At 58.1% G+C, this 17,450-nt stretch overlaps 1 protein-coding gene across 1 annotated transcript; it reads right to left on the minus strand.

Moving 5' to 3' along the window:
* Positions 1 to 6,903: 6,903 nt before the first annotated feature.
* NES (nestin) lies at positions 6,904 to 15,331 on the minus strand. The gene is made up of 4 exons (XM_077156493.1): positions 14,412 to 15,331; positions 13,234 to 13,358; positions 11,434 to 11,507; positions 6,904 to 11,173 (listed from the first exon to the last, which is right to left on the minus strand). The coding sequence occupies exons 1-4, from the start codon at positions 15,192 to 15,194 to the stop codon at positions 7,440 to 7,442; spliced, it is 4,716 nt and encodes a 1,571-aa protein (XP_077012608.1). The 5' UTR covers positions 15,195 to 15,331; the 3' UTR covers positions 6,904 to 7,439.
* Positions 15,332 to 17,450: the final 2,119 nt, after the last annotated feature.

Raw genomic sequence — 17,450 nt, forward strand, 5'->3', positions numbered from 1 at the left:
TCCACATGATAATTCTTATTCCTTTTCCTAAAAGTCAAGTTAAAAAAAAAAAAAAGCAAGCAAAAATCTGAGATACAGAAAGTCACGGAGACAGACAAGACAGGCAGAGAGCGACGCGTGGGGAGTGGGGGTGGGTGGAGAGCTGGGGTCCAAGGCTTTCCACCACCTGGTAACAAAAGCCCAAACCAACTCGTCTCTGAGATACCAGCAGTGACGTGCCAGACCCTAGCTGCCCTACCGCTCCTACCTACCTCTACATCCCTCACTCACCTCACCCAGGGTCTCATCTACCCATCTGCCCTCTCCACACAACCCATCCTAGCATGGCCAGGGGGGTGGGGGCTGTTTCTTAAGGAGCTACAGGGAAGAAGATGATCCTGGGGTCAAAGCAGACCTCTCCCTACCCCACAACTTTGTCTTCCATTATCCTGTAATTTCTTATTTAATCAATTTTTAGATATGACAGGGCACTCAGCTGGAATTGTAAGTGGGGGAAGAACAAGGTGGGCCTTTGAAGGTGGGACCTGAAGGAAAAGCTTGGTGGGGGGAGCTTGGGGGTCCTTGGGTTTTTAAGAGAGGTTCTCTGCAAAACATAATATCACAGAGGTCATTTAGATAGCATGTTGGATTTCCCATAAAGCCCCTGGTGGTGAGCTGGAAGGGGCCTTGTTTTCCCAGCTCTCTCATCAACGTTTTCTCACTGAATCTCCCCATAGCAGTAGGCAGGGGTCCATCTTCCCTGACTTGTGGATAAGGAGTGTTCCAGGAGGAGATATAAAATCCCTCCCCTCCCCTCAGCCCCTCCCGGACACCTGCTGTTCTGAACAGGGCCGGAAACGGAAGCCTTCTCCTGGCTTTGTTGCCTCATCCTGGGGAAGAGGGAGCTGGTCCGGGAATGACTCAGCGCCCTACACAGAATCCAGTCCTTGGCCCAGTGTGTGAGGGTGCATGTGCGTCTGTCCCTGCCTTTGCCTCGGGGTGCAGCACAGATCTGACCCTGCCCCCACCCTGCCAGCCCCCTGGATGTGTGGTTAAGCTCTCAGTCTTCTTTCACATCTCTAGCATAGGGTTCCCCTGGCAGCATTTCCTGGTCCCTGGAGGTGAGGTTGGTCAAAGAGTGAGTGGGTGTATGTGGTCAGGGTAACCAGAGAGCCTTGAGAAATGGGCCTTCCAGAATCACCCATCTGCAGGGTCCCCAGCTCCCTCCCCCCTGCCAGGAAGCTCCAATCCACTCATCCCCCACCTCCTGTCCTCACCCACCCCCAGCCTAGAACTCCCACAGTCCTGTCCTGACCTCAGTGGGGCCTTTGTCCCAGCCCTAAGGCCTTGTCTGTGGGCCTGTCTCCTGTGCAGGGAGAGAATGGACCCCATTGTTCTGGCTGCCTGCCGTGACACAGCAGCTCCCCAAGATTTCCGAAAATGCTCGGTCTCTAGGGCTCTGCGGGCAGGAGGGCTTTCCAGGGGGCTGCAACCAGGCCCCTGCCCGAGTGAAGACCCAGATGGTCTCCCTCCCATCTATGCAGGAGTGGCTCCATCCCCCACACTGGAGGTCCTTCCTGAGATCTAACTGCTACCCTGCCTGCTGCAAGGTGGCAGGGTACTTCCCCCTGAGAAGCGAGAACTAAAAGATTCAAGGGCAGAGCAGGAGGAAAGAGAGAAAAAGGGAGAAGGAAGAAGAGCGTGAGGAAATAGCCCCCACTGCTGTATGTGTGGGACTTGAGATGTTAGTTAATAGTTTGAGGGGCTACATCTTGTGGCCTCTTATTTCCTGGTGGTTCCTTAGATTTTACAAATAGATGGTTTGTCAACAGAGGGAAGGCTGTTGGCCACTTTGGACTAAATATGTGCGGGGAGCAGCCCATAGCCTCAGGCCAGGTTCTTTAGGCTCCAGGTAACATCTAAGAATTCCTAGTATCATTCGCAAGAAACGTCTCTCTGTGCCTCAGTTTCCCCATCAAAGTGAGCTGAGGTTCTCCTTGACGTGCAACTTCCTGGCAGATGAGGTGAATGAAAAAGGGAGGGATCAGGGAGAGACCAAGGGATGGATGAGTTGGGAAGGCCAGGGAGGAGGGAGGGAAGTGGATGGAAGCCAGAAGAGAGTGAGGAAGAGAAGAGAAAGAAGGAGAATTGGTGCGTGAGGCCAGTAGCGGGACCGTCTCCCTTGAGTGGGAGGATGGAGTCCAGCAGGGCCCACGACAGGCGCGGAGCCAGCTGGGCTTCCCCCCGCCCCCCAAGCCTCCCAGCCACCCGTCCTGGGGCCCTGAGCTGGCTTATGAACAGCTGAGCCACAGCTGCGGGGAGGGGGTTCCTCGACAGAGGCCTCCTGGCACCTGCCTTGGTTTATTTCTGGAGCCACAGCTGAGTCATGGGAGGGGGGTGAGTGGGCCTGGAGGGGGGCAAGTTTGTGACTGGGAGAGGAGAGGGGCTGAAGTGGGGGTGGAGGGGGTGGGAAGAGGCTTCTATGGCCTGGGATTCTGGGACCTGGGGTTGGTCACCCTGGTCTAAACCTTTGGGACAGTTGGGGCTGATGCTGCAGCAACGAGAATGGGAGTTAGAGTACAGCAGGGACTGCCACACTGGAGTCCCTGGAATTATGAGGCTTGGAGAAGGGGTTGGAGAGCAGGAGGCAAAACCTACTTCTCCTGAGATGATGGAGAAAGCAGAAGCCTGATCTTGAATGTGTGTGTGTGTGTGTGTGTGTGTAAAGAGTTGGGTGATGGATGGTGGTGATGGGAGTACAACGTTGCACATGTAATTAACAGCACTGAATTATATAACTGAAAGTGGAGAAATGGGAAATGTTATATTGTATAAAAATTTAAAAAAAAAGAAGAGAGAGGAAAGAGGGCCTTATAGGGTAGAAGAAAGCAGGGGCTATGGACAGGAGATCTCAGTGCCTTGAGAATGGAAACCAGAGCAGAGTGGATCCTATTTTCCTCTGCTTCCAATCTAGGACTCTGTGGGCCTCCTCTGAGGCCGTTCTGACTCTCCGCCTACGTCTGAGCCAAGCAGCCCCTTCCTGGGTTTGGTGAATTGAAACTCTCTTCCTTACCTAAGGTGGGCCTGTGGACTCAAGAACAGGGTGCCAGGTCCTTTCTCCACCAAGCTGCCGTCTCTTTCTACCTCCCAGGATGACTTGAAAGGCTAACCTCCATCTTCCCTCTTGCAGAACCCATCTCGGAACTTAGCCTCCCCTGTGGGATGGGGACAGGGGCCCACTAGGGACCCAGAGTCCTCTTGGGTTTCCTGGGGGTGAGTGGGCTTGGTTTCCATTCCCTCTCCCTTCTATGGGTAGCTCCAGAGAGCGCATTCTGGCTGAAATTAAATCACATTCCTCCTTCCCGGCCTGATGAGGATGGCATTGCTGGTAGCAGCTGTGCCACCACAGGGTCAAGTGGCAGCAGCTGGTTCCCCGAGGAGGGGCTAGGGTAGGGGGAGGCTGAGGGGATTTCAGGGAGAGGGGCCTTCGGAGGCAGTGAATAAGCTCTGATTCTTTGATCTCAAGAGACCAGAGCAAGAGGGTCAGACCCTGCAGTGGGAGGGTCAGAGGTTACGCCACAGGGTATCAGAGCCGTGGGGAGCCTCAGCAAATGACCCAGTCCAGCCAGTACTGCAGAAATGGGAAAACCGAGGCCCCAAGGGGGAGTGAGTTGCCGTCCCATCCCTGCCCCCATGGCCTCCCTTGGAAGGCTGAGCTCCCAATCAGAAGTGACAGATGAGGGGACCCTTTAAGAGGCCTCTTTCCAAACTCCCTCATGCTTGGCCCAGAGCCTAGGCCTGTGATTTCCTTCCAGTCTTTAGTGGCAGCGGCAGCAGGCTGGGCTGAATGGGTGCTCAGCCCCTGACCTCACCCTCCAAGGCGCCTCAGCCTGCACAGCCTTATAAGGAAGTGCCCCAAACAAACCAGGAAGCCACCTCCGGCCCCCCACCCTGCCCCCCAGCTGCATACTGAGGCTATATTTACCCAGAGGAGGCCCCAGAATAACTTCCCACTTGTCCTGGTGGTGGGGGGGGGGCGGGGGATGGAGGGGGAGCTGCCCCTCCTTGCTTCCTCCTCATTCCCTCCTCTGGGATACCTCCCCCAGAAGTGCTTTCTGTTGTCTGACCTCATCATAGTCATTCATTCATTCATTCATTCATCAATACATGTTCATTGAGCATACTCTGGGCCCCAGGCACTGTGCTGGGCTCTGAGCGATGACTGGACAAAGTCCTTGCTTTCCTGGTACATTCCACAATGACAGAGCCTTTTGAGATGTCACATTCCCCTGGTTTCCTTCCCACTCTCTGGCCTCATGTCCTCTGGCTCCTTCCCAAGTGTCTTCTCCTGTGCTGGTAGTTCCTGGTGGGGAGAGGGAAGCTCCGTTCCGGGCCTTTCTCTCATCTCATTCTGCACCCACTCCTGGCTGATCCCTAAGCCAGCGACCTCCTCCCCAAGGGCAGCCCCTCTGGAGTTCTCCATCTCAGAAAGTGGGACCATCTGACAGCTACCAAGGTCGGGCTCTTTGCTGCCACGCCCCCTCCACCTCCCATAACGGATCACCAAGGCCTGAGGTTCAACTTTCCTTACATACCTCCAGTCCATCCCCTCCTCTTGGTCCCACTGCCACCATCTCCTGCCTGGAGCACCGCCTCAGCTTCCCTAAATCACTCCTGCCCACGCCAATTTATTTTCACACAGCAGCCAGAGAGTTTTATTTAAAATGCAAACCTGGCCATGCACCTCTCTACCTAAAGCCGTTCAGAGACTTCCCTTTTCCCTTAGAAAGAAGTCTGCATTCCCTGGCTGTCTGGAGCGGTCCCTGCACTCCGGCCCTTGACTGTTTTTCCAGTCTCACTGTGAACCTTCATCCCTGTCATTCTCTACCTTTCAGCCACACCGGCCTTCTGTCCCCCAGATACCCAAGCTCTCTTCTTGCCTCAGGGTTTTGCACATGCTGTTCCCTCTTGCTGGAATCCTTTTCCTCCCTCTCCCTCCCCTCCTTACTAGCCAGCTCTGCTCATCCTTCAGGGACTCAGGGCTGCCTTCCTTGGCTGGCCCCGCCCACACTTCCCCAGCCCTGAGTCAGGTGAGGCCCCCTTTCTCTAAGCTCCCATAATCTCTTGCATTTCAGCGGAAAGGGAGAGCCCCAGGAACGGGACACCACGTTTTTATTTATTTCTGGATTTCCAGAGGCTGCACCGTACATGGCACGTAGTAGATACTCAGCAAATATTTGTTGGAAAATGAGTCATCCTTATTATTGCCACCAGGAATACCCCTTTTACTGTCTAACACCCATTTCTCTTGCTGCATCGACAGATATCAGTTCCAGGGAATATACCTCCACTCTGTACCCCTTTTAGGAACGTCCTCACTTCTGTCTAACTCACATCCCTGCTTCTGTTTGGGAACGTTGGCAAGGAGAGGACAGTTTCAGTAGCTCTGTGGGGGGCCAGGGACCCTGGTGGTCACCGTGGCATGGGGAGGACTTGGCTCAGCCTCTGTCCTAGGCCCTTGCCCAAGCAGGGGTGCCCAAGGGCCTGGGTGGGGACCAAGCACAGGGCCCCTCTGCCCCCATGGAGGGCCAGGGAGTGGACTCTGCTCGACCCAGATACCAACATACTGGCCCCGGGATCTGGCGGCCTCAAACAGGGCCTTGTTACTGGTGTGGACAGGAAGGAAAGAGCGGACGCTCAGGCTGCCAGGAGGGTGGGGTGCGGACAGGCAGGGCCCTGGGCCCCAGGGCAGGGGTATACACGGGGGCTGGTGAACTGAGGGCCCGGGTGCCCAAAACAGAGACACCCAGATGCAGAGGGGGAAAGGCACAGGCGGAGAAGCAGGGAGGTGGAAAGCCCCCTTGTGCTGGCTCCTTGGCCAGAGGGCTTGAGTGGGGGCTGGAGAGGCAGCAGCTTCTGCCTGGCTTCTTTCCCTAGCTCTCAGCCTGGGGCCCAAGGAGAGAAGGAGCCTGCTCCTGGATTTGGGATGATTTCCAAATGTGAAACATTTGTTTGGCAGCCCCCACCCCTCCCCGACCCAGGATATTTTAGAGGTGTCGCCAGATCTTCCTCCCCTGCTGAGCTGAACTGCTGGGCTAGTTTCTATTTGGGTATCCTGACTTCAAGGCCTTCAGGCCCCGCCTGATCCAGGAACCCTGGTCCCCTCCCCGTTCTACCCAAGGACCCAGGGAACTACTGGGAAGTGGGGGGTAGGGGCACGGGAAGCTGTGTGGGCGAACCCTCTGTTTGACCTTGTTTCGGCCTGGCCCAGACCTCAGCACACCCCCCTGCTCTTTCATCTCACCCCCAGAGCTCCATTCCATTCCCCTCAACCCCATTTGCCATCTCCCCTTCCTTCCTCTTCAGCAGAGGGGGAAAGTCCCACTGAAGACCTACGTCACAGCCCCCCAGGTCCCTGGAGACCCCTAAGTCGCCCAGGCCCAGCTCTCCTCACGGTCGGAGGTCCAGAGACGCCAAATGGCTGCCCCGAGGCCCACAGCCTGTCTGCGGCAAAGCAGGGCTTCCCTCTCCCTCAGCCTGCTCCGACCCAGCCAGTATGAGCAGACGTCACAGGCAGGCAACATTTGGGTTTGGCGGCGAGGGGACTTATGCTGGCAGCACTGCGGGACCTGTGGGGAGGGTGTCCGGGATGGGGCCGGCTCCAAGGCCTATTGCCTCAATGGCAGGCCTGGGCTCTGCAGGCTGAGGTCACCTGGACAGGCCTGCTGTGGCCAAGCAGCGCTCCCCGGCACTGCTGTGCACCCCGCGAGCAACCCCGCCGTGCTCCCCCCGGCAGGCAGCCCCCCTCTAGCACGGCATCTCCCCCCACCCCAGTCTCCCCACAGATCCTTTGGCTCCTGTGGCGGCCCCGGGGATGCTCCCATCCACACCCCAGCCAAAGAAGGGAAGAGTCCAGACTCCGCGGAGGAGACAGTACTTTATTCAGGTGGGGGTGAGGCAGACGGGGCCGCAGGGCAGGCTAAGGGGGAGGCCTGGGGGCAGGTCCTTGGTCCCCACGGCCATTGCTGGACGGCCCACAAGGGCGCTGCAGCTGCGGTGACAAGGGGACAGCCTGGAGAGCCCTGCCCCGGACACCAACAGCCCCTCCTTTCAGGGGGACCGCTGGGCTCCCCGCCTCTTCTAGCTGGCAGGACGGGGGTGGGGGGGGGTGGGGGAAGGGGTGCAGGAAAGGGGGCCTAGCAATGGAGGGTCTCAACTGGCATAAGTCTCGGGGGTCGGTGCGGGCAAGAAGCCCCACTTTAAAGATCCACAGGCTAGTTTTACTCCCTGGTGCCTTCATTCTTAGAATGTGCTTCTTTGCCACACCCATTTCCCCTTGGGCAGCCAGGCCTCTCGGGAAGAAAGCACAGGTGGAAAGGTCATAAATTAAGGGTGCCCCTGAGCAAGGAGACACCTTGTGGGCTGCCCCACCCCGAGCCCTCAGTGCAGGAGACCTTTCTCTAGTCGTCCCCGGAAGACCAGGAGTCACCGTCTCCTTCCCGCTGGGTGAACTTCAGGAAGTGGCCTGGGCCCAGGTGAAGGGGGACCCCTTCCCAGGGGGCCTTCAGGGGCTTCCCCTGGCCCACCCCCTCAGACCACCCCAGCCCGTCCACCCCCCGCCCATCCACGCGCTCTGCCTCCTCCTCCAGGCTGGAGCCCTGGCCATTCACACTGAGTGGGTCTCCCGGCCCCCGGCCTGTGTCCTCAACCCCACTGGGGGTCTCCAGAGGACCAGGGACTTGGGCCTCCCCCTCCAAGGGAACCGGATCAGACCCCTCCTCGGAGCCGGAAGGCTCGGCGCTGTCCTGGGACTCAGTCCCCAGGATGGTCGCGGGGGCGCCGCCATCCCCGGGAACTCCGAAACCCGGGGGCTCGGGCTCCAGGGCATCTGGGCCCCACGGCCCGGCCCCTCCCTCCCCACCCTCCTCCCCTCCCTCCTCCCCACTCTCTTCCTCATCCGCAAACCCGTCCGACTCCCTGTCCCTATCCCAGGCCACCGGCTCCCATCCTGGCCGGGGCACCCGTCCCAGGGGCTCTGCTTCCTCCCCGGAGACCCCAGGAAGAAGCGACACCTCCGTCCCCAGATCCTCAAAGTCCTCTGACAGGTCGGAGTCGGGGCGGCGCCCCTCCTCCTCATCTCCCTCCTCTTCCTCTGAGGGTTGGGTCCCGAGGCCCTCAGGGGCCAAGGTGGAGGGATCCCCGCCTTCCTTGGGGTCCCCACCCTGCGGGGAGGCCCTCTCCTCTCCAGCCAGGCCCCAGCTGGGGGAAGCAGAGGACCGCGGGTAGAGGCCCAGGGGGGTGCAGTCGGGGAGGGTCTCCCCTAGCTCGTCAGCCTCACTCTCCTCTCCACTCTCCTTCTCCTCGCCCTGGAGGTCCTCAGGGATTCCTCCAGAGCCCAGCTCCTCCTGCTGCCCCTCGCCCTCCGGCCCCCAGCTATCCTCCTGGATCCCCTCAGCCTGGGGCTGGGGCCCCGGGGCATCTTGGGGGAGCAGGGTGGGCAACCAGGGCTCAGCGGGCCTCGGGCCTCGGGGCTCCGGCCCTGCGTCTGCATCTTCCTCGGCTCTGTCTGACCCCAGGGGCCTGGCCTGAGGGCCACAGCTGCCCCCCTCAAGGCTCAGCGGCTCAGCGGGGAATGCCCCCTTGGCCCCCAGGGGAGCCTCATGCTCTGACTTCTCCCAGCCTTCAGGGCCCTCAGGCTCCGGAGAACCCCTGTTCTTCCCGGGCAGTTTGGAGAGCTCTGACTCCAGATCTGCCTCCTCTAGGTCCTTTTGGAGCCCTTCCAAACCCTGCACCCTTTCTGTTTCCACATCTTCCTTCCCCAGGGGTGGCTCCACACCCTTCTCCTTAGCCAGGTGGCCCTGGTCCTCCATCCCTATCACCTCCTGCTCCCATCCCTCTGTGGCTCCAGCATCAGACTCACCCACGGCCATCTCTGACCCCAAGGTGATCTGGAGGGAGGATGGGTCTTCCCCTGGAGCCGCATCCTCATCTTCCATCAGGGGCTCTATCTCGGCTGGCATTCCCTGGGGAGCTCCGAGGCCTGGGGCCCCCACCTGCTCCGACTGCCCTCCAGGCTCCTGGAGGCCTTCAGTGCCTCCCTCTCCCCTGGCTTCCTCAGCTGAGACCACCAGCTCCTCAGGCTCTTGGCTGCCTGGGGGGGCCTCCCCTGCAGCATTCAGCCCTAGCACGCCCTGCTCTACAGCTTCCTCCTTCCCAGCGAAGCCATCTTGTCCCCTCAGACCCAGCTCTGCCTCATCCTCATCTTCTACTCCAGCTCTCCCAGGGGGAGTTTCCTGGCCCACCTCTTGGTCCCCTCTCATCACATCTTCCCACTTCTCCTGATTTGCAGATAGTAGTACCTCCTGTCCTTCTTCTCCCAGAGACTTCAATGACTCTTGATTCTCTCCCTTCTCCATGTTCCTCTCCTCGTCTAGATATCTTTGACTTTCCTTGTCCATCTCTTCTGGAGATCTCAAATTTTCTAGATCCCACTCTCCCAAAGATCTTTGTTCTTGAGTCCCCTTTTCTAGGGGTTTCAATGTCTCTTGGTTCTCTTCCACGGACCCCAGTGGTTCTTGAAACTCCTTTTCTAGAGGTTTCACAGTCCCCTGATTCCTTTCTGTTAGAGACTTCAATGGCTCTTGAGTTTCTGGTGATCTCAACATTTCTAGGTCCTCTTCTGCAGACTTCAGTGGTTCGAGGTCCTCTGTTTCTAATGATTGCATTGCCTCTACAATTCCTTCTTTCTGAGAGTTCAATAGCTCTTGATTTTCTTTTTCAAATGGACTGAGTATTTCTTGATCTTTTCCGAAACACTTCAGTGGCTCTAGATTCACCTTTTCTATAGGACTCAATGTCTTCTGTTCCTCTTCCCCTAGAGCCCTCAGTGACTCTTGGTTCTCTTTTTCTTGAGACCTCAGTGATTCTAGTTCCCTGTTTTCTAGGGATCTCAGTGTCTCCTGGGTCTCATCATTTAGAGAGCTCACTGACTCTTGATTCCCTTTTTCTAGAGATCTCAATGTCTCTGGTTTCTCATCTTTTGGAGATCTCAGTGGCTCTTGAGTCTGTTTGGGTACAGGTCTCAATGTCTCCTGTTTCTCTTCTTCTTGGGAGCTCAGTGGTTCTTGAGTCTCCTTTTCTAGAGCTCCTAATGACTCTACGTCCTCCTCTTCTAGAGACCTCACTAATTCATCATTTTCCCTTCCTGGAAATAAAAATCTCTCTGGGTTACCCTCAAGAGACTTCATGAGTTCTTGATTCTCCTTAACTAGAGTCTGCTGTGCATGTGGCTCTTCTTTTCCTGTAGACTTAAGTAGTTCTAGAGTCCCCTTTTCTAGTGGTCTCACTGCTTCCAGGTCCTTTTCTTCTAAAGATGTCAATAGCTCTTGATTCTCTTTTTCTAGAGTTTTTAGTGTTTCCAAATTGTCTTCTTCTAAAGACTTCAGAGATTCTTGATTCTCCTTCTCTGGAGATCTCAGTGTCTCATGAATCTGCTTTTCCACAGACATCAGTGGCCCTTGAGTCTCCTCTTCTGGAGACTTCAGAGTTTCTTTTCCTGAAGGACCCTGGGAGTCCTGGACTTCCTCCCTATCCAGAGCTCCCTCTTCTTGCCACATTTCCTGCTGCAAACTGCTCACCACTTTCACCTCTGCTCTTTCCTCTGTCATCCCCCAGATTTGCCCTTCACCTTCCTCCTGGGATATCCTGGATCCTCCAGACCCACTGGGCTCTCCATTTTTGGCCTCCAAACTGGGGTGGTCAGGGCTGAGGGGTGGGGCCAAGGAGACGTGATCCCCAGGGGCTTGGCCTAAGCTGGCTTCTTTCTGCTCCCCCCCAGGCTCCTCTGGTCCTGGCAGGATGCTGACAGGCATGGTCACCTTGGCTTCAGCTTGCAGGGGCTCTAGAGCCTGTTGCCCGCCTCCTTGTGACTGAAGGAAGGAGACAGGGGCCTCCTGGGCACTAATCTCTGTATCTGTAGCAGGGTAGGGGGTCTGGGGTGTGGGTGGGATCGGGGTGCTGGCCAAGGTGGGGGTACGGGCCTGAAGGAATTCCTGGCTCTTCAGAAAGGCTGGCACAGGTGTCCCAAGAGTGTCAGGCAAGGGTGAGGAAAGAGGGGTGGGGCTCAGGGCAGGGAGCAGGGGTGCCAGATGCCGGCCCTCTAGGGTCCCAGGGAAGTGCAGCTCCAACTTGGGGTCTGGAAAGGCAGAGGGGGGAGAAATAGGGTCAGTATGCACTGGCAGGGAGGACAGCCAGATAGCAGCCACCCATTTATGGTAAGAATACTCAGGGGACCTAACCCCAGGCCCCCAGGTGGGCTGAGCATATGCTCACTGTTGGAGGTTAAGATATCAAGACTTAAGAGTTGGGCCTCCTAGGAAAGGAGCAGGTCCAGGATTTGAAGGGCAAGGGAAGGTAGATTTTGGATTTCAGGAGCAATCCGACCACTCCTCTTACCCTGGAAGCTGAGGGAAGCCTTGGAACCGCTGCCAGTGGTCTGCAGCCGGGAGTTCTCAGCCTCCAGGAGGGCCCTGGGAATGAGGGAGGAAAGGCGGGTCAGCCCTGTCTGCACAGGCCGGCTGAGCTTGCACTGCAGGCTCCATTTTCATCACTATCGCACAAAAGCCACACACAGAGTTGTGCTTGGCTGCGTGCACAAAGTCAGATGGCTATGGACCCACAGACGTCGCATACCGGGCCACACAGTCACACACTTATTTGGGGCCCACGGCTGAGCTCACAGTCACACAAGCAGATTCCCACCCAGGCTGACAGTGGCATAGGCACATTTCCTCTTATCGCTTAGATGCGGCGGCGGCTGCTCCTCCCCACCCCAGGCTGATGACCTCATCCTCGGGGTGGGGGGCCAATTCTCATGCTAATGGCAGCCATTGTGCCGGCGGCCATCTGGAGGGTCTGCAAAGGGGGGCTTCCTGGGGGAAGTGGGAATTCTCAGGCCGTTCCCATGGGATGGGTGTCCCCCACCCCCGCTCCTCCCCACAGGGCCCCCAGTGCTGGTCACAGACAAAAGTAAAGGAATTTCAGTCTCCTCTCTCCAAATCCTTTTCATGCCTCAAAAAAAACAGCAGTTAGATTCCTTTGGGGCCTGCCCGCCCCCTTTCTCTCACTGGTTTGACTGGGGGTCAAGGCCCTCATCTTAGGATCTCTAAGCACTCTGGATCCCTGTCCCCACCCCCATTCCCGAGGGCAATGCAGGTCTTTGTGTCCATTCCCCTGCCTCAGTGTCCCATGGGGCTGACTGGGGGAGAGAGAGGACAAACAATTCAGCAAGCTGTGCTGCACAGCTACTCTCTGCTCTCCTCCAGGTCTCTGATTTGCACTTCCTAAGGTCTCACCTCTGTCCTTCCCTTCTGGCTCTGTCCCAGGGAGAGCCATTCTCGTCCTCTCCTTCTTCCCTCCTCCCTGACTCTCTTCTCTGGTCCTGCCTTCCCTCTGTTCCTGAACCTGTCCCAGGTCCCCTGCCTTGTTTCACCAAAAGATGCCGGGGGGGGGGGGGGGCACCAGCCTACCAGCTCACCCAGCGCCAGCCCCACCTGTGGTGTTGGTGGACACAGCGCTTCCTGGGTCTTGAAGCCCTTCCCCGAGCCCCATCACTAGTTCCTCAGCACAGTCAACCTGGACAGCTTCCTGGAACAGACCCAGGGCTTTGCGCAAAGCCACACGGCCAGTGAGAAGCGGCACCTCCTTGGTCTCAGCCCTTTGTGAAGTGGCAGGGAATGTGGTCACTAGAAGGGCAGGACAGGGCAGGACCCAGGGCTTGAGAGGGCGCCGGGTCCGTGACATTCAGGCTGGAAGGGACCTGGGGAGTCACCCAGGCCGTCTCTCATCCCCCGGACAACGAGGCTGAGGCTCAGCGCAAGTGGCAAGTCAGTGCCGCCAGCCTCCACCTGCCTTTCCCCCTTCCTGAGCACACACAGGGACTCGGGGCTTCTCAGCCCCTTGGGCTAAGGGTGTGGCTGCAGCTGCACCACTTGTGTCCAGCGTCCCCCTTCCGAGGCAGCTCCACCAGCAATATCACCTCTCCCTGGGCCGGGGTGGGGGTGGGGAGGGTTAGGCACAGGACACTTCTCTGGTCCTGCACCCATGGGGGAACAGGTGGGCTCAGCTGGGACATGACCTGGTTTGGAAGTGTCCAGCCTTGGCTCTGCCACCACCACACCAGGCGGGGGCCCTGCTGGCCAAGACGTCCCGCGTGTGTGCCTCAGGGTGCCTGGGTGGGTCGGGGTTAGCCCGCACCTGTATGTGGCCACCTCCAGGCTGAGGGACATCTTGAGGTGTGCTAGCTGCTGTCGTCCTTCCAGGATCTGGGCGATGTGGCTCTGTAAACCCTGCTTCTCCTGCTCCAGGGCCTCCACCGCCAGCTGCAGAGTAAGCCAGAGGCAGTCAGCAAAGGGGTGTGTGTGTGTCCTTCCTGCTTACTAACCTGTGCTCTTCTCTGCTGCTAAAGCAGCGTCTTCTGCTGACTTCTCTGCAGAGGCAACCCCCTGCATCCCCTGCCCTACATCCTGCCCGTAGACCCCCCTCTGGAGTCTCCAAGTGGAGCACAGCGGCCGCTCTCAGCCCTCTCCCACGGCCTGGCTCTTCCTTTGAGGATGCTGATTAAATGGTAGCACATGCTGCTCAGAATTCAGCTCCCACAGGAAGGGGGAGGTGAGGGAGGAGAGGAGATGGGTTACAGAGAGGAGAGGGAACACAGTGGAAGCAGAAGGAAAAAAGATTAACAGAGAGGCCAGGAGTCCGCAGACTGGAAGCCAAACAGCCTGGTCCCGTCTGCTGTCTCCTGCTCCTCGCACTGGGCCCCCACCCCCTCCCGCTTCCCACATGCTCTGGAATCTTTCTGCTCCAAGAAGCAGGGGTGGGGGGGGGGGTGGCAATGGCGAGACCTCTGTCTGGCCCAGGCGAGAGGCTGTTTTCTCAGCTGCTGGTCACAGCTGTGCAGGGTGAGGGGGAACCGCTGTCCCAAGCCACTGGAATGTGGCCCAGAGAGCTGAGAAGCCATGACACAGGAGAGGGGCTGGGGGCTGCTTACCCAGGGTCCCTCACGCCCTCCTGCCAGGGGAGGGGGAGGCTTTGGGGAACTTGGAGATTCTGAGAGGCCAGACCATAAGACTCTGCGCAGAAGGAGGAAGGCCTGGGGTTCTCCTGCATTGTAGCAGATCTGGGGGAGGGGCCCAGTGGGCAGCGATCAGCCCAAGAGCCGTGTGCAAGGTGAGGTTGCAGGGTGTGTTTGGAGAGGCCTCTGAACCCCCATCATCCCCACCCATTCTAGTCTGGCCTGCCGCACCAGGGTTCGGTTTTCTGAGCGGTGGCCCCAGAATCGGCAGCCGTCCCGCTCCCACTCCTTTCCCTCACGACGTCGCTGAGCCCTAGTGGAACTTCTCCGGGAAGTCTGGCCCAGACGCAGACACTCTCACCTGGAACTTCTCAGTGGCGCGCAGCCGCTCCTGCCAGCGGCCCTCCAGCCTCTGCTCCAGCTCAGCCCTGCGCTCCTGTAGGCCGCCACGCTCGGCTTTTAGCTGCTGCAGCTCCAGGCGACCCTCGCGGGCGCCCTGCACGGCGCGGCCCAGCCGCTCGCGGGCCTGGCCCAGGGACGTCTCCATGTGCGCCACGCGCTCCTGGTAGCCGCGCACTGCCCCGCGCCACGCCTCGCCCATCCGCTGCGCCAGCTCCTCCACCTCGGGGGCCGGCGCGGGGGCGCCGCGAGGCGGCGGGGGACCGCGCGGGGTGCAGGCGGCTTGCGCGTTCAGGTTGGCGCGCTCCTCTTCGTGAGCCGCGCGCAGGGCCTCCAGTTCGCGCTCCAGCTCCGCCACCTGGGTGCTCAGCCAGGCCCGGGAGCATTTCTCCGCCTCAACCGCGCGCCTGCTGCGGGCCACCTCTTCGGCCGCCCGCTCCCGGGCCAGCCTCTGCTGCTGGCACCGGCCCGCCACGCCCTCCAGCTCTTCCGCCAGGTTGTCGCGTGCCACCTCGGCCGCGTGCTTCTCCCGCCAGCTCTGGTCCACGAGGGCCCGCAGGGCCGTCAGCTCGTTGTCGGCGCGGGCCCGCCAGGACGTATCCCCGGATTGTGCCCTAAGACCCCCGAGCTCCGCGCTCAGCAGCTCATTCTGCTCCTCTAGCGCCTTGACCCGGGCCAAATAGGCCTCCAGGCGCCGGTTGAGCTCCCACATCTGAAAAGACTCCTCTCCCAGGCAGCCCTCCATCCTTCTCGTCTAACCCACCTGGTGTGGAGAGACGCAGCGCACTGGGAGACTGGCGCCGCTCTCCACTCTTAGAATGAAAGGGAAGAAAAGACCGACCGGGACCCGACGGGGAAGGGCGGGGCGCCGGGAGCAGCCGAGCGACTGTGTGTCGAGAGCTGGAGCGACGCTATTCATACTCCTGCCAGCCGGGCGGGGGAAAGGGCGGGATCAGGTCTTAACCCCTTAGAGTCCAGAGAGACCACCGCTCCTCTGTCCTTGCATCCCCGTGTGCTGGGGAGTGGGACCACGGGAGCACACACCACGGAGAATCCAATTCCACAAGAGTGGCTTTCTCAAGGAGGGAGCCATGAGGAGGGGCCCTAAGCCCGGAGAAAAGCAGATGATGTACAGAACTGAGCCTGGAGGGGACGCAGGTCTCAGTTACTTAGCACACCCAAGGGAGGTGTCACTTAATTCCTCAAAGACTCGGTTTCCTCATCCATAAAATGGAAGCAATGATGGACCCCTCATGGGACTGCTGAAAGGATGACATTTGTAAAGAGTGAACACTCATCCCTGTTAGAGTGCAGGAGACCAGCATTACAGAGTTGGGGAGATGCTGCCTGGAAAAGGGACAAGTATCTGCGATTGGGAGACCACCCAGCCCACACCCACACGCACGCTGCATACACTCCCTAAGTGCCTGGTGATCTCCATCAGGAAATCAGAGAAACCAGTGGTACATCATGGGATGAAGAAACACCACCCCATTATTTGCGTCCCCATCCTTCCTATAACACCTTGCCATATAATCTGAGGTTCACATGCTCTCAGAGGGGAAGTCCTCCCTGCGTGCCCAAGGAAGGGCCTCCCATCCCGTAGCTGATCAGGGGATTCTGGGGGGGACAGAGGGTGCCCCCTGGTGGCTCACACAGATCAGGACAAGAAGAGGAAGCAGAAAGAAGGGTCAACACTTTTGTTCGTCACAATTAGCCCAAGTGTATTAAGCCTATTTGTATGCCAGCTCCTGCACCAACAGTTCACTTACATTATCTGACTTTATCCTCAGAACATCCCTTTGAGGGGGATACAGTTCAGGAAACAGAGTTCACTGAAGATGGGAGTGGTTGAGGAGTCTTTCCGAAAGAGGGGCGTCCTTGAGCCAGGTGGTGGGGTCGGGTAGGATTTGGGATGCGGAGAGTAGAAGGGATGCAGGGCCAGGAGGATGAGGGATAATGAGACAGAGGGAATCTTTGCAGAAGGGATTTCCACTCATGTAAATCCAGTTTAGTTATACACAAGTTTATTGAGCACCTTCTATGTGCCTGTACCGTAGGGCTTTCCAGGAGCGTGTCCGAGTTTTTGGAGGAGCTCACAGCCATGATGTGAGGCCAGCAGGGATGGCAGCGCTCGGTCTGGTGGTGGAGGTAAACGCCGTAATGGTTGCACTATTGAGTCAGGTGTCCACGGAGGCCTGGGGAAGCACGTAGGGTGGAGAGGGTTTCTGGGCGGAGGGCACAGCAGGGCCAATGACCAGGAGCCATACCACCAATCTTGAGTCTGGCTCTACCCCGTGCCTCTCCCCAGGCCAAGGGGCTTTAGAATTAATTACCAGCATATGGGGTAGAGGCTGGGGAAGAGCCACTAGGAGGGTTGACTGAGCTTTGGTGCAGACTCAGAGCCTGAGGATCCAGGATCCAGGTCTCTCCATCCTCGCAGCACCTCACAAATCCTGCGGTTTGGTTTGAGCTGGGGGTGCCTGAGAGTTGCAGCCAGGAGAGCCGATGCAGGGCTCTTCCTCCTCTTCCACCTCCTGGCTGCAGGGAGATGAGTTAGGAATATTTGAGTTGCTTTTGGATCCTTAGAGGATCCCCTGGAGATGTGAAGTGGCATTGAAATAGGGGCTCCTCCCTGGGACCCTCACCACCCACCTAGAGGGGAGTGTTCTAGTTTGCTAGCTGCCAGAATGCAATATACCAGAAACAGAATGGCTTTTAAAAGGGGGAATTTAATGAGTTGCTAGTTTACAGTTCTAAGGCCCAGAAAATGTCCCAGTTAAAGCAAGTCTATAGAAATGTCCAATCAGAGGCACCCAGGGAAAGATACCTTGGTTCAAGAAGGCCGATGAAGTTCAGGGTTCCTCTCTCAAGTGGAAGGGCACGTGGCGAACACAGTCAGAGTTTCTCTCTCATCTGGAAAGGCACATGGTGAACACAGTCAGAGTTCCTCTCTCATCTGGAAAGGCACATGGTGAACACGGTCAGGGTTCCTCTCTCA

Source organism: Tamandua tetradactyla, chromosome 4 (genome assembly GCF_023851605.1).
Source record: "Tamandua tetradactyla isolate mTamTet1 chromosome 4, mTamTet1.pri, whole genome shotgun sequence".
NCBI classification, from domain to species: Eukaryota; Metazoa; Chordata; class Mammalia; order Pilosa; family Myrmecophagidae; genus Tamandua; species Tamandua tetradactyla.

Bases quoted from the DNA above. Each gene is read 5' to 3' on its own strand.
- NES (XM_077156493.1), bottom strand. From the start codon at position 15,194: ATGGAGGGCTGCCTGGGAGAGGAGTCTTTTCAGATGTGGGAGCTCAAC. The intron at 11,508-13,233 runs GTGCGGGCTAAC...CCTCATTCCCAG, and splicing joins CTGGAGGTGGCCACATACAG to GGCCCTCCTGGAGGCTGAGA. The intron at 11,174-11,433 runs GTAAGAGGAGTG...CTGCCTTTCCAG, and splicing joins GGCTTCCCTCAGCTTCCAGG to ACCCCAAGTTGGAGCTGCAC.